The sequence below is a fragment of the Pelodiscus sinensis genome, chromosome 1, assembly GCF_052426305.1.
Source record: "Pelodiscus sinensis isolate ZL-2025 chromosome 1, ASM5242630v1, whole genome shotgun sequence".
Taxonomy (NCBI): domain Eukaryota; kingdom Metazoa; phylum Chordata; order Testudines; family Trionychidae; genus Pelodiscus; species Pelodiscus sinensis.
In genome coordinates this window covers 254,135,595-254,150,825 of record NC_143052.1, presented here as the reverse complement: position 1 = coordinate 254,150,825, position 15,231 = coordinate 254,135,595, and the positions used below count along the sequence as shown (strand labels likewise).

At 44.9% G+C, this 15,231-nt stretch overlaps 1 protein-coding gene across 10 annotated transcripts in view; it reads right to left on the bottom strand.

Annotated features, from left to right (window-relative positions):
- Nucleotides 1-15,231, bottom strand: part of DOCK9 (dedicator of cytokinesis 9) — a 307,165-nt gene that overhangs the window by 127,826 nt on the left and 164,108 nt on the right. For all 10 annotated transcript variants that reach the window (XM_075918762.2, XM_075918765.2, XM_075918764.2 and 7 more), the window contains exons 14-15: nucleotides 13,790-13,872; nucleotides 13,178-13,300 (exon numbers count right to left, since the gene is read on the bottom strand). In XM_075918762.2, the coding sequence (XP_075774877.2) occupies nucleotides 13,178-13,300; nucleotides 13,790-13,872 (206 nt within the window). The remainder of the gene's footprint in view (nucleotides 1-13,177; nucleotides 13,301-13,789; nucleotides 13,873-15,231) is intronic.

The following is a 15,231-nucleotide window of genomic DNA, read 5'->3' as shown; positions in this document are numbered from 1 at the left end:
TGGTTCCAAGATAAGCACCCTAATCCTAGAGGCCCGGTGGGCAGATATTATTGTAACCAAGAACATGGCTTTCCATAAAATGAGGAAAGAGCAGGAAGCTAGAGGCTCGAAGGAGGGGTCCCATAGGCCATGACAGCACAAGATTCAGGGCCCATGCAGGGATAAAGTCCCTGATTTGTGGGTATGGCTGCTTGAGGTCCTTAAGGGACCTGGCTATCATATCCTGGGTGAAATCAATCTATATTTAAGCAGTGGATGAAAGGCCAAGATAGCAGCCAAGTAGTCCTCGAGAGCTGAAAGAGCTTAGAGCTTGAGATGCCAAAAATAATCCAGGATTAACTGCAGCAAGGCACAGGAGGACCAAGTATCTTCATCCAAGGTTCAACATGCTAACCGCATCTATTTAATCAGGGAGGTTGCTCTGGTGGAGCGCTTTCTATTACCAAACAGGACCTGTTGGATACTAGCTGAGTGGCTCCTGCTCCTCTGCATATTATCATGCACCAGCCAACCTGTCAAATGCGGTTAGGATGCTGAAGACTGCCATGATTCTGTGACAGCAGATCTGACTGGAGCTGCCACAGAGAGATCCAGCACTATGCCAAATCAGCATTGGCGCGACCCAGCTGGCACTATCAGGATTGCCTTCATCCTGGCCTGATTGATCTTCATGAGGATTTTGTTGATCAATGGAAAGGGAAAGAAGGAATACATTAAAACCCCTGACCACAGGAGGAGGAAAGCATCGAACAAGGAGACTCTGTGGAACCCCTGAAAGGAGTAAAAATGTGGCATTTCCTATTCTGAGTGTAAACAGGTCCACCTAGGAAGTACTCCACCTCAGGAAGATGATACTGACAACCTCTCAATGGAAAGACCAATCATATCCTGCTGAGGTTACCTGACAAGACATTCCTGGCCCTGTGGAGGTGTGAGGCTATGAGATGGATTTCATGTTGTACACAGAATTCCCATGGCTAGAGAGCTTCTCGACAAAGGGCAGACGATGTGGCTCCACCTTGCTTGTTGGTATAGAACATGCTATATCTATCAGGATCTGGCTCACCCTGCTTTTTAGGAGTAGTAGGAAAGTGTGGCAGGATAAGCAGACCACTCTGAGTTCCCTGAGGATGTTTAGAGAATGATCAAGAAGAAATCAATGACCTTGTGTGCTGAGACTGTCTTTCCCTACTACCCTGGTCCAAAGCACTGGAGATGAGTGTGACCAACAGGGGGATGGTAACGGTGGGGTGAGAGCAAACAAATCCCTTCAACACTGACAGGATTTTGCAACCAAGTGATGACAGGAGGGAGTCTGACATCTTGACCACATGGTTCGTACTTTGTTAAGGACCTAGCTCAATGCCAGCCACACCTGCAGAGGCCTGAGGTGGCGCACATAAGTATAGGCTGCCATGTGGGCAAAATGAGTGGTGGTAAGAGGGTGGTGTTGTAATCAGGACATCAGGCCTGCCATTGCCTGCAACAAGATCTTGGGGAGGAAGGCTGTAGCATGATTAACACTATACACTGTGTTGGAACTAAGGTTGACTCCTTCTCATTTATTAATAGCCCCACATTGTGACAGATGGAAGAAACCAAGTTGAGATGGTGCTGTACCTGATCCCGGAATCAGCCCTATATTAACCAGTAATTGAGGTATGGATACATTTGCATACATCAGCACTTCAGGTAAGCAGTCATTGGTAATATGCATTTTGTAAACAATATTAAGTACAATAAAAGACAAAAGGGTAGTACCATGAACTGAAAAGGACAGTGGCCCAATACAAAACAGTGCACCAGAAAAATGGAAATATACATAATTTAAGTCAAGTGGCGTACCAGTCTCCAGTACCCAGGAAAAGAATAATGGAGGTCAGAGAAACCATGTGAAATTTCAGCTTCTTCAGAGACTTGAGGCAGCAGAGGTCCAGAATGAGTCTGAGGCTCCCCTAATTGCTTTTGAAATTAGGAAATAGTGGGAGTCGAACCCTTTCCTTTTTGTGTCTGTAGAAACATCCTTCATACTCCCAGGCACAGCTTTTTAACCTCATGAACAAGTAGTTGCTTGTGAGAAGAGTCCTTGATGAAAGATAGGTACAATGAGTTGGAGGGAAGATAGATCAAGAACTGCGGGGTGTAACCCCAAGGTACTATGTTGAGCACCCAATGGTCTGAGGTCAGCTGTGACCAGGCTGACCAGAAAGGGCCTCGGCAATTGAGGAATGAGTGAGTGTGTGTGAGTGCGCACGCGCATACACAGAGTAAATACTAGGAAGTGATTGGGGTACCATCCTAGGGCACATCCTCAAAATGACTGATTCTGGCCTCCGGAAGAACCAGGCTGGACAGAGGAACTATAAAATTAAAGGTGATGCCACAAACACTTTGTCACTCTTCTCTGTCCTGTAGGAGCTGAACTTGGCAACGACCCAGGATCTCAACAAAGGCCAAGGAGACAGGACAGAACGGCTTTCTAGCCTGTTGAGGGGTGTGTAGACTCAAGAAATGGAGAGTGACATGGGAGTCTTTAAGGTTGTGGTACTGTGTGCTAGTCAGCACCGAGAAGAGCCCTGTTCCCACAAATAAAAGGTCCTAAAGAGCAGTCTGCAACTTCTGGGACAGTGCCTATGACTGCAACCAAGAGCTATACCTAATGACTACTGCCAAGGTAACTACCCTGACCACTGAAACCCTTAGTATCCCAGACTATTTGAAGGGCACTTCTCATCACCCCTTTGCCCTCTTCCACTAAGGTGGCGAACTCTTGGCCTCAGTCCTATAGACCATCCTTGAACTTGCTGATCAAGTTGTCCAGGTGGATGCTGTACTTGCCTAGCAGAGCCTGAGGTTAGGCACCTGAAAGTGCAGGCTATCAAATAAATGTTCCTAGCCAACAAGTCCAGCCTCTTGATGTCTTTATTTTTCCATGTCTCTTTTGTTGAAAGTGGTTACAACTAGGGACCCCGCTGGAGAGCGGGTAGTAAGGTATTCAAATCCTTTGCAGAGGCATAGAACTTCTTTTCCACCATCTTGACTATAGGCAGAATGGAAGAAAAAGGGGGGGGGGTCTGTAACAAAGACAAATCAATTTTTAGGATCCCCAAAAATGGATGGGAAACATGACCTGAGCGGGGGTGGAAAAGGGCATGACATTAAAGGGATCATCACTCCTCTGCTAGATGCTTGATTTCCAAGTTCAGGTTATCAGCCACATTTTTGAGCATGGCCTGATGCTTTGTCTGGAGACAACAAAGATGACTGCATTGCAGAAGGGACATCTTCCCCTTGCTTGTCTGAAGATGGCACCTTGGGCATCGGGACTCACCGTGTGCCCCCATATTGGATTCAATGTGGTGCTCCAACTCCGTTGCCAGCTGTGCTGGGCCTGTTTTCAGATATAGCCATGGTGATGGATACCTATGCTAGGTAGGATGGCTGTAACTGATGACCAAAAGTCTGGGTACTTTGTGAAAGTTGTGTTGGATGTTGGGGGAGGTCGTTATACCATCAACTAGTTTCAAAACTGAGTTTTGGTGGATGGTGCTTGTGATGCTGTGGACTGAACTTGGGACTGAGCTGGTCTGTGATTGGTATCAAGGTCTCAAGTTGTCAAAAGGTGACCGTGGGTGCTGTGTTGTGGTACCCTGGTTACGGTAATATAGTTGGCACGTCCTACATCTGCTGGGGAAGGGGTACAGATGCCCAAGGTTTTGAGTGTCACATGGGAGTCCTTAACTGCATGTTGGACATCATTCATCTTAGTGGAGAATAATTTCTCTGTGTCAAATGGGAGGTCCTCGACTTTAGTCTGGAGTTCCCCTGGAATTCCCAAAGCATGTAACCAGAAGGACCCTCTGCAAGATTCTGGCCAAAGTTGTCACACAAGCGGTGGTATCTGTGACATCAAGGGTGGCTTGTAACACTGTCCACACTACAAGTTTTTCTTCCATCAGGATAGATTGGAATTGTTCTCTCGTTCTTTGGCATGTCCAATAGAGATTTGTTGAGTTTCTGGTAATTATTGTGGTCACATTTTGCCAGTACAGCAGTATAATTAGCCATATGGGGCTGCAGCATAACTAATTAACAGATTTTATGACCAAATAAATCCAGTCTCTTAGAGTCTGTCAGATGGTGAGATTTTAAACTGGGGTTGTTTCCCACAATGATTCACTGCTCTGACTACCAAGGAATTCAGTTGCAGGTGTGAGAATAAGAAGTCCATGCATTTATTGGGCACATAATATTTTCTATTGGCTCTCTTGCATATTGGGGATATGGTGGCTGGTGTTTACAATACTGTTTTTCAGCTCCATCAGAAGATTGTTTATTGGCAGTACTTTGTCATGGATTCTGGGTAAAGGATTCTCCACATAAACATCAAAGAATTAGGGGTGGTTTACATGGAGTACGAGGTGTCTTCCCTCAGTTGGAGGGAAGACTTGTTCAGGTATTCAGAGAGAATGCAGCCAATGTTCTAGGTCAACCATCAGGGAGGGATCTGGTCCAACATGTTCTGCTAGCAGGCAATCAGCCTTTTGCTTCCTAAATGGCATTCACTTGGATGCCCATCACCTTCCACGCGTGGGCAACCTCCTCGCTCATTAGCTGACTAGAGTTCAAGTGGTCCCTTCATGCACAAGGTGCTGCCCCAGGTGAATCTCTTCACCACAAAGTGTTGCAGCTTCTGTTCCACACGTAGGGCAAAGAGTCCCTGGAAGATGCCTTCCAGCATCTAGTGGTTAAGTGTCCTGTTACATGCATTTTCCCTGATCTCTCTCATCCCCAAGGTCCTGGAGCAAGTAAAACAGGACAGAACCGATTTCATTCTCATTGCACTGATGTGGCCTGGCGAGCATTGGTATGCCACATTACTGAGCTTTGCTGTCCATCCCCTCCCCCTATGGCCTCCGCCACTGCAACTGGACCTGCTCTCTCAGGACCACGGCCACCTTCTCCACCCAGACCTGTCATTGCTTCACTTTGCAGTGTGGCTGCTCCATGGCTGGCAATGGAAAAGCACTCATGCTCAGATGCGAAGCAGCAAGTCCAGGTAGGAAGCCATAGTCAGACTTATATGGCTAAATGACCCATTTCATGCTATAGACTCAACAGCGTGGTCTTGCTCCTACTGGAGCGATCATCCAGGCTATTCTAGACTATCTTCTCTACTTTAAGGAGAAGAGGCTGGCTCTCTTATCAATCCAAGTACAACTGGCCGTGACTTCGACTTTTCATATTCCAATCCAGGGCCAGCCAATGTTCTCCTACACTATGATGGTGAGATTCTTCTGGGACCTTGAAAGGCTCTTCCTGCATGTGCAGCCCCCCCCCCCCCCCGCCTGCCTCCTCCACCCCTCTATGGCACAATAACTTGGCCCTCTCCAGGCTAACCAGGATACCCTTCGAGTCGATGGTCTGTCCTGGAAAGTAGCTATCTTCATAGCCATTATGTTAGCAAGGAGGGTCTCGAATTGAGGGCCTTGATGTCAGAGCCCCTTACATGGCCTTCTTTAAAGACAAGGTGCAGCTGCATCCCCACTCTGCTTTCCTGCCTAAGGTGGTCTCTGATTTTCATATCAGCCAGAATATTTTCCTCCCGGTCTTTTGCCTGAAGCCTCATCTGTCTACTGAGGAATGTCAGCTCCATGACCTGATATTCATGCAAAGAATCTCTAATGGGATAACCTCTTGCTTTCCAACATGCCATCAGCTAATGGGCAATTAGCTGCTCAAAGCTCATTTGATTAGAACATAAGCCTCCTTCATTAATGTCCCTGTTCTGGATATTTGTAAGGCTGCAACATAGTATTATGCCTTGCTATACCAAGCCTGGGAGGATGCTGTGGTTGGCAGGGCTGTGGTGCAGGCTGCATGCCAGTGAACTCCTCCCACCTCTGGACATACTGCTTGCAGCATATGAGCCATCACTCGAAGACGACAGTTACCTGTTTCCATCAATATCCTGACATCTTTTCTCTGTCAGAGCTGTCCAGCAAAAAGGAACAGAGTGGAGCGAGCTAGAGGTGCCCTCAAGAGTGTGGCCTGTGCATGCCGCTCTCCCTCCCTTACAGGTACTGTCAAGGGAATATCTCTTGGCACTAGAGCATGTGGCGAGCACACATACCTATGCAGAATGGACATGAGGAATTACTTGAACTAAAACTTAACTTTGAATAGTTTCTAGGTTCTTTTCTCATACTGCTGTTGGCACTCCATCTGCAGTGAAGGATGGCTAAGAAGGAACTGAGGGGTTTGAGCCATGCGAGCACTAGCTGGACACACGTAATGTACTGCAAGACAGCTACTGCACAGACACTTCCCAACCTGTCTCTGCTACCAAAAATCTACCGTCATTGGTGCTGAGATGCACCAACACCTGAAATAGGAGCACTCACTGGAACAGTCCTCAAAGAACCACCACTGATGATGGTAGCAACAACTTTTTTGCCACTTGAAACATCTTAGGAATAGATAACACTCAGTGGTACCACTGTGTGAGGAAATGCTGACAGAAGTGCTTCAGAAGCCAATCTCAACAGGCTTTCATTGGATGCTAGGGTCAATCAACTCTTATTTAGAGGTGTGCACTGGGAAGTGCTTCATCTCTGAATGCCCTCCCAAATCTTTATAAGAGCTTACCCTCTTTGACGACTCCAGTCCTGAGTCTGATTTCTGATGCCTCTCTTCCACTACTAATAAAATCAATCTGCCTCTCTGTGCCAGCAGCACCTGAGGTGCGCCATGACCAACACCAAGGTGCTCTGTATCTGGACCAAAGAAGGAGGATCAGATGGAGACTGTAGTGTCAATTCCATTAGCAGATATGATAACCTGGCTACCACATCTTTTTCAAACAGGGCTAAAGCCCTTACAAATCCCACACCTACTGCTCACATGAGCTTCCCCAAGCACTTAAGGCAGCTGGAGTGAGGTCACTATTAGGTATAGCTTGCCACGAGTCGTCATGCTTGACACCTGGCAAGCACTGCTTATCTCAGGCACCAGTGTGGGTATTCAAAATGAGCGATGGAACCACACAAAAAAATGATGTATGAAGAACCTACCTACCTATGCACTAAACTATACTAACTATATAACATTGGGCACTATATCAAGATATCAAGAAGAGACACTTGTGTGCCTCTTCATGCTTTGGCCATCATTCCAGAGGACATACTTGCATATTGATTGTGCTCATCAAAAAAAGGAGTTAACATTTATGACTAAACAACTTGGAGGAGAATTGTTTATCTTCTGTTCTGTTTAATTGCCTTCTAGCATATGTGTCATGTGATAGCAGTGCTGGGTGATAACTCCAGAACATGTTACTTTTAAGAACACTTTTATAGCAAATCTGACAAAATGCAAAGAAGGTACCAATGTGACATGCCTAAAAATAGCAATAGCACTTGACCCAAGGTTTAAGAATCTGAAGTGTGATTCAAAATCTGACAGGAATTAGGGAGGCTTTCAGAAGTCTTAGAAGAGCAACATTCCATATGAACATAAGAATGGCTATACTGGGTCAGACCAAAAGTCCATTAAGCCCAGTATCATGTCTTCCAACAGTGGCCAATGCCAGATGCCCCAGAAGGAGTGAACAGAAGAAGGTATTCATCTTGTGCAGTAATGACAGTTTCAGATGTGTCCCCCCATGGGTGCTCTACTGTTGGAGGTGGGTTGTCCCAGTGCCGCATATCAGAGTATTTCCTAGCAGTAGCCAGCTGGACTGCACATGTGCATCAGGCGCCTCATGCAGTTTGCACCCTTTTGCTCATGCACATGGTCCAGCTCCCAAGTACCTGAAAGACATGATAAAAGACCAGAGACTCCAAAGTGGGGAGGAGATCAGGTAGTGGAGCACCCACAGGAAGACACATCTCAAACAACTGTCGTTATTGCACAAGGTGAGTAACTTCCTCCTCTACTTCTTCGAGTGACGTCCCCGTAGGTGCTCCATTGTTGGTGATTTGTAGCAGTACTCAAGAACAGAAGGAAGGTGGATCTTGGAGTCATGGCTTAATAGCTGTGGATAGTACGGTGAGGCTACTGATGTATTGTTAGTTAAATGCTGAGAAATAGTGTAATGTTTCCTGAAAGTATCATTTAAGGACCATGTGGCCACACAGCAGATGTCCGAGGGGTTCCTCTCTGGGAAGAAAGCTGAGGATGTTGCTACGGCTCTTGTGGAACGAGCCTTGGGAAGTGGCTTGTTTCGGATGGCATTAGCACTTGACTCACAATACTATAAGTCTAGAAATGTGTTGGGATGAGATTGGTTCACCCTTGGAGTGGTCTGCTATGGAAACGAGCAATCATTGTGACTTGTGGAAAGGTTGAGTTCTGTCTATGTAAAAGGCAAGTGCTCTGCACACGTCGAGGGAATGAAGAGTAGCCTCCTGCCAGGATGCGTGTGGCTTAGGGTAAAAAGATGGAAGGACAACTGGTTTGTTTATATGGAAGTTGGAATATACTTTGGGTATGAAGGAAGGGTAAGGTCATAATATAACAGTCTTTATTAAAGGTAGCATACGGCGGTACTGCCATGAGGACCTCCAGCTCGCTGAGTCTGTGGGCGGAAGTGATGGCAAGCAGAAAAACCACCTCGATTGTCATTAAGTGGGGAGAGGTAGCTAATGGTTCAAATAGGGGTTGGGAAAGAGAGTGTTCAGAATCATGTCAAGGGTCCACGCCAGCGGCAGTCCCCTGTGCAGTGGATTAAGGTTAGATAAACCTTTCATGAATCTCTTCTTGGTAGTGTGCGCCAGAACTGAAAAGCTCTCTATCAAGTGGCAGAAGATGGTGATTGCTGTGAAGTGAACTTACAGAGAAGCAAGGGCTAAGCCCAACTACTTCAGGAGAAGGATATATTCTAGAATTTCGTATAAGGGAGCTATGTGTGGATCGAAACATTTATTAGAGCACCAGACACACGGATCTATGCCATTTTTGCAAGTAAGTGGAACGCACGGTGTGCTTCCTGCTGTGCGTTAAGACTTCTTTAACTTGACTTGAGCAGAGCATATTGGATTCATAGAACCAATGAGGAGCCAGGCTGTCAGGTGCAGAACCTGGGGCTGAGAGCGTAGCAAGGTTCCGTGGTTCTGAGTCAACAGATTGCAGCATTTGGGGAGGGGATAGGGTGGCTGGAGACACACTCGAAAGAGATAGAGAAGCCACATTTGTCGTGCCCAGGAGGGGGCTATGAGTATCACTATCACCCCATTCCTGTTTATCTTCAAGGATCCTGTGGATGAAAAGAGTTGAGAGAATGTGCATATGAGGGGGCCCCTCCAGTTGAGGAGAAAAGTATTTCTCAGGGATCCAGGTCCGATTCCAGCCCTGAAGTAATAATGCTGGCACTTGGCATTCTCGTAGGAGGCAGAAAGGTCCATTAGAGGAGAGCTCCGCTGAAGGAAGATAGGTTGAAGCACTTGATGATCCAGCGTCCACTTGTGATCTGGTGCAAAGTGTCTGCTTAAAGAGTCTGCAGTGGCATTGTTGATCCCAGGTAGGCAGGATGCAAGCAGGGTGACTTTGTTGTGGGCATACCTACCAGTTCCATAGATGTACTGCGTCGGTGCACAGGCCCCCCTGTTGATTTATGTAATACATCGATATGTTGTCAGTAAGTAGTCTGATGGTGGTACTGAGAATGAGCACACTGAAGTGTTTGCATGCGTTGAAATCACTCTGAGCTCCAAGGGGTTTATACAGAAGGTAGTCTCTTGCTGTCCATTGCCCCTAAGCTGCCATACCATCTACGTGGGCCCCTCATCCCATGAGGGAGGCAGCTGTGGTAATATGGATGAATGGATAGTCCTGATGGAATAGGACTCCCATTAAAAGGTTGTGTGGCTCAGACTGCTACTTGAGGGAAGTTATCATATTGGGTTGAAGAGAGAATTGCTTTTGTATATAGTGTTTTCAGGGGCTATACGCTGATCACAGCAAATGCTGAACATATGGTACATTACGTATGTTGTGGCCACCATATGCCCCATGAGCTGAAGGCAGGCAATACTGGTACTATGGGGCTCAGAGCGACAGCCATGTCAAGGTTTTTGATTGCTTGGAACAGGTAGGTATGCCCATGTCATGACTGAGTCCATTTGGGCACCTATAAAGTCTAGGACCTGTGTCGGCTGCAGAGTAGATTTTTGGTCACTGATGATAACTGAGTGATTTTAATGTCTGTCTTGCTGTGAGTATCATGCAGCACATTTCCGCAGATGATGGACCCTTTATTAGACAGTCTTTGAAGTAAGGAAAAAATGATTATCCCTACTCAACATAGGTATGCTGCTACTACCGTGAGTGTCTTTGACAACACCCTGAATGTGGACGAAAGGCCAAAGAGTAGGACGTGAAACCTAAGTGTTCTGATCCCACTATGAACTGAAGGAACTACCTATGAGCGGGACAGATGGTGATGTGGAAGTAGGCATCTTACAGGTTGAGGGCTGGGAACCCATCTCCTTTGTATAGCTCTGGGATTATTGATGCCAGAGGAACCATATTGAACAGCTGTTTAAGAAGATATCGGTTGAACTTGCAGAGGTCAAGAATGGGCCTCCAGTCCCCTGTTCTTTTCTGTGTGAGAAAGTAAAAGCCTTTGGCTCTGAACCCATCCTCTCTATTGCTTCGATGGAACAGCCAGTGAACCTCCTGTTCCAACAGGTATTCGTGAGAGGGGTCCCTAATGAAGGATGGGGAGGTTGGAGGTAGCGTTGTAAACGGAATGGTGTAACCCAATGCCACAATCTTGAGTACCAAGCAATCGGCTAAAATAGTGACCTAACGATCATGAAAGGAACCCTGTTGCACAGATGTGTAGCAGGGAGGTGTTTCATGCCTGCCAATCAATAGGTCAAACCTCCTGCTTACTTGTGTGTTGGCTGGGTTTACGACTGTTTTGAGGTCATCTCCTTTGATGCTGTTGTCTCATTCTTGATTGATCGAACCCCCATTGCTGGTATCAGAGTATGAAGAGTCATGGTGCCTCTGGTATGGTATATACCGTTTTCGGTGATATAGGGGCATGTACATACCCAACGTACTTAGGGTAGTTCTCAAGTCCTACTTGAGTGAAGAACCTCATATGGCTTTTCTGCAAATAATTTTTGTCAAACGGAAGGTCCTCAACTTCGTTATGTAGCTCCCTCAGAACCCCAGCAGATTGCAGCCAAAAGGCCCTTTGCAGCACTATCGAGGTTGCTGTGGAGCATGCTGCTGTGTCAGCAACATCGAGTGCCATCTGTAGTGCCTTTCATATGGTGGCATAGTCCTCTTGAACAATCAACTTCAGGATCGGCCTTTTAGTGTCAGAAGTGCTCTATGAGGGCAACAAGTCTGATGTAGTTGTCAAAGTCGTGATTCGTCAAGAGGGTTGCGTAACTGGCAATCCTGAGCAGAAGGGTTGAGGAAGATTACACCTTCCTGCCAAAAAGGTCCAGCCGCTTGCTCTCTTTGACCACCATAGCGTTCTTATACTGAGGTAATTTGGACCTCCCTTTGAACAGCATTCATCACCAGGGAATTAGGATGGGGGTGAGAAAATAAGAAATCCATACCTTTGGCAAGGACCAAGTACTTTTTTGTCTGCATGCTTGTTAGTCGGTGGGATAGAAGCTGGGGGTCTGACAAATTTCACCAGCAGCCTCCATAATAGCCTCATCGATGGGCAGTGCAATTTTAGAAAGTTGGGAGAGTTGGAGGTTTTTGAGGAAACAATGTTGTTTCTCCTGTACCTCAGTTAACTGGTCCTCCTGGCTAGTAGCCACTCTTTTGAATAAGTCCTAAAACTGCTTCAGGCTGCCAATGGGTGACATGTCCCCAGGAATCAATGCCACATCAGGGGACGAAGAGGACAGGTCTGTGGAGAAAGCATCAAGTTGCTGCTCTTTAGGTTCAGATACTTGCCCCTCTTCGGGCATGGATTGTTGAGGAGGGGATGAGCTGCAAGGGTTGGTGAGATGGGCTGTCTGAGTAGGCATATCAGAAACTGCTGGTCTGTATCTGAAGGAAGACCCATAGCAACATGGCAACCAGTGTCTGGGATATGTAGGTTGGCGATGGTGGTACCCTGTCATCCAATGGTGTGGGTGGTTGTAGGGATGTCTCCGTGTGCAGTGTCCATAATATGACCGTGTGGGGGAGAAGTGCCTGGAGAAGAAAACACTCCTGCAATCCTCATGGTAGGCTGCATGCAATGACAGCATCAGAGAGCGAGGTGATCTCAGTGAACCCCCTGAAGAAGGGGGAGGAGACAAAGACAAGTGCCTCAGTTGGGCATAGTGTGGAGATATATGGTGTGGTGCCAGACATAATGGGGAAACTGATCTGTGATGTCTCCTATGAGAATGGAGATCATACGTAGTCCCAGTTGCGGGCCACAAAAAATTGGATTGGGCCGCATGCGGCCCGCAGGCCATATGTTTGACATGACTGACGTAGATGGTATCATGAGCACAGCTCACATCTTCAGATGATTATCTGACGAAGAGTGCTGTGCCCACGAAAGCTCATGATACCAGCTACATGTTTTGTTAGTCTTTAAAGTGCTACCGGACTATTTGTTGTTTTTTAAGTTTATCCTGTACAGACTAACTCGGCTGTCCTCTGAAGCAAAACAACTTTAGTTTGTTGTTGTTTTTTTTTTTAAACACAGTTTTATAGTTCAAGTATTTGTAAGCAAAAATAAATATGAAGTGAGAACTGTAAATGAACAAAAATACCAAACCTACAACTGAGGTAAGTTCAACTTCAGACACTCTTCAGGCTCTGTCTCACACCAAGGAGATTTAGAAGAAACTAAGGGTGGTTTGCTTATGCAACACCACATGCTGCACTGCAGAGCACAAGGTGGAATACAATGCTTGCATGGGCTGAATGGGCACTGCTACCTAAAAACTGCAATGAAGGTGAACAAGATGCATTGCATACTTGAAATCAAGCACTCAAAAGGGATAGTACTTCAAGAACTGCACGTTTGTATAGAGAATAGATAGCTCAACATAGCTAAGAAATTATATGCAAAGTTGGTTCCACATTTTGTGAATAAAAAATTAAAATTTAAATACATCACAAGAAAGGAACATTTGCTTTAATTTGTATTAATGGCTAAAGATATTTAACATTTTTTAAAATTAAGAAATTATATACTCACTTCCTGAAATCTGCTAGCAATTTAAGCATATCTTCATTTGAGAGTTTATTACTGTCTTGTCTGAAGAGAGCAGAAAACCTTGCATTTTTGTCCAGGGTTCCCGATGCATCTTTAAACAATGTCCTAAAAGTCAAATTCTCTCCTTAAAATTTGGCAACAAGAAGATAAGGTAAAGAAACTATTTAAACTACCATATTTTATGCGAACCATTAAATATTCTTAAAATTATACCCAGATTAATTTCACCATATTCCCAGCTAATATTTTAATATACAGAGTAAGGACAATTTACTTTTCAGCAAAAGCAAGGAAAAAATCTTGATTGTAAAAAACTGCTGGTAAACTTAATTATTTGTTTGGTCATATGTTATAATCATCTACAATGCCTGTCCTACCAAAAACCAGAAATTTAAGTCTCATTTGCCAAAAATTTATTATTGGGATAAAATGGAGAGAGTTCAGAAAGGGTCACATTAAAATAGCCAAGGAAGAACAGATTCCACAAATAGGAAATTGAATTTTTGATAAATGAAAATTACACTATTTTGTAGGAAACACTGTTAAATAATCACCAGAAAAATGTAGTGAGTGAGTAAGAATTGCTCCCCTTACCTAGCTGCCCAGGCAAATGGCATTCTATATTGTCCTAGTCTCTGACATGCCTGCTTAGCATTCTTCAATACTTTTTGTGCAACCTGCAAATGATAATATATATGAAGTTTAAAATTCCTAAAATACAGTAAGTTGAAAAGGTGAAGGTGAATAAAAAATAAGTGTATGTCCAGATCAAATAGAAAACAGTTCTTACAATATTTTAATTTTATCAGTACTACTAAATTCATGAGAAGTGATAAAAAAATTGAACACATGTAAGCTCTCTAATAGTTCCTTAAGATATTTATAGGACATACCATTCTCTGTGATTGTACACATGAAAAGGATCACCTAATGGACTGCTTTTTTTAAGCCAATCTTCAATCTGTAAGAAAACGCTATCCCTTCATGCCCAATTTACCTTTTCTTTCTCTTTCCAACCTTTGTACTGACTGCATCTCTGAAGTATCTTTAATAGTGTTGTCTACAGTACATACTACAGAGATGTAGTTAAAAGTCTGAACGAGGAAGGCAGAGTAAAAGTGGGCCTGTAGTTCACTTCAGATTGGAGATGAGATGTTGGGGATAGCACTTTTCTTCTACCTCTTACTTACACATCGAATAGTTCTTCCTTTCTGGAAACAGTCTGGCAGGGAGCATCACATAGGTGGTGGCTGCCATGTGACCTATAAGTTGTACACATACTCTGGTTTCTATCATGTGCCAGAAGGAAACGCTCAACATAAGGAATGAGATGGTGAGTAATCTGGAGTTTGGGAGGGAAGCTCTCAAGTCTAGGTAAGAATGAATTCTATGTATTAAGCTGGAATGAGAGTGGAATTTTGGGCATTTATTTGGAGTCCTATAGAGTGGAAGAGAGAAATGGTAGCTTGTGTGACCAATTGGGTCTCTTCATAAGACAAGCCTTTGATAAAGCAATCGTCAATGTATGAAAAGGCTATGATCCCTCATTTGTGGAGTTGGCAACAGCCACCGCAAGGGTCTTGGAAAACACTCTCATAGCTGTGGAGAGCACTAACAGGAGCACTCTGTATTGGCAGTGCTCATGGTCCACCTTAAATTGAAGGACTCTGCGTGCTGGATGTATTGAACTGCAGAAGTATGCATCCTGAAGGCTGAGAGCCAGTCTCCTTGTTGCAGCACATGTATTATTGTGCCCAAAGTGACCACCAAGAATCTTTTGACAGTGTATGAACTTGTTGAGTCATTGCCAGTCTAGGATGAGCCGCTATCCTCCATTTTCCTTTTGGATCAGGAAATAATAGGAGTAAAACCCTTTCTCTCTGTGTTAGGCTACATCCAGACTGCATGCTTCTTTCAGAAGCTTTTCTGGAAGAGATCTTCTGGAAACATTTATTTAAAAAAAAGAGCATCTACACAGAAAAAGTGCAATGAAAAAACGATCTGCTTTTTCGAAAGATAGCGTCCAGTCAATGTGG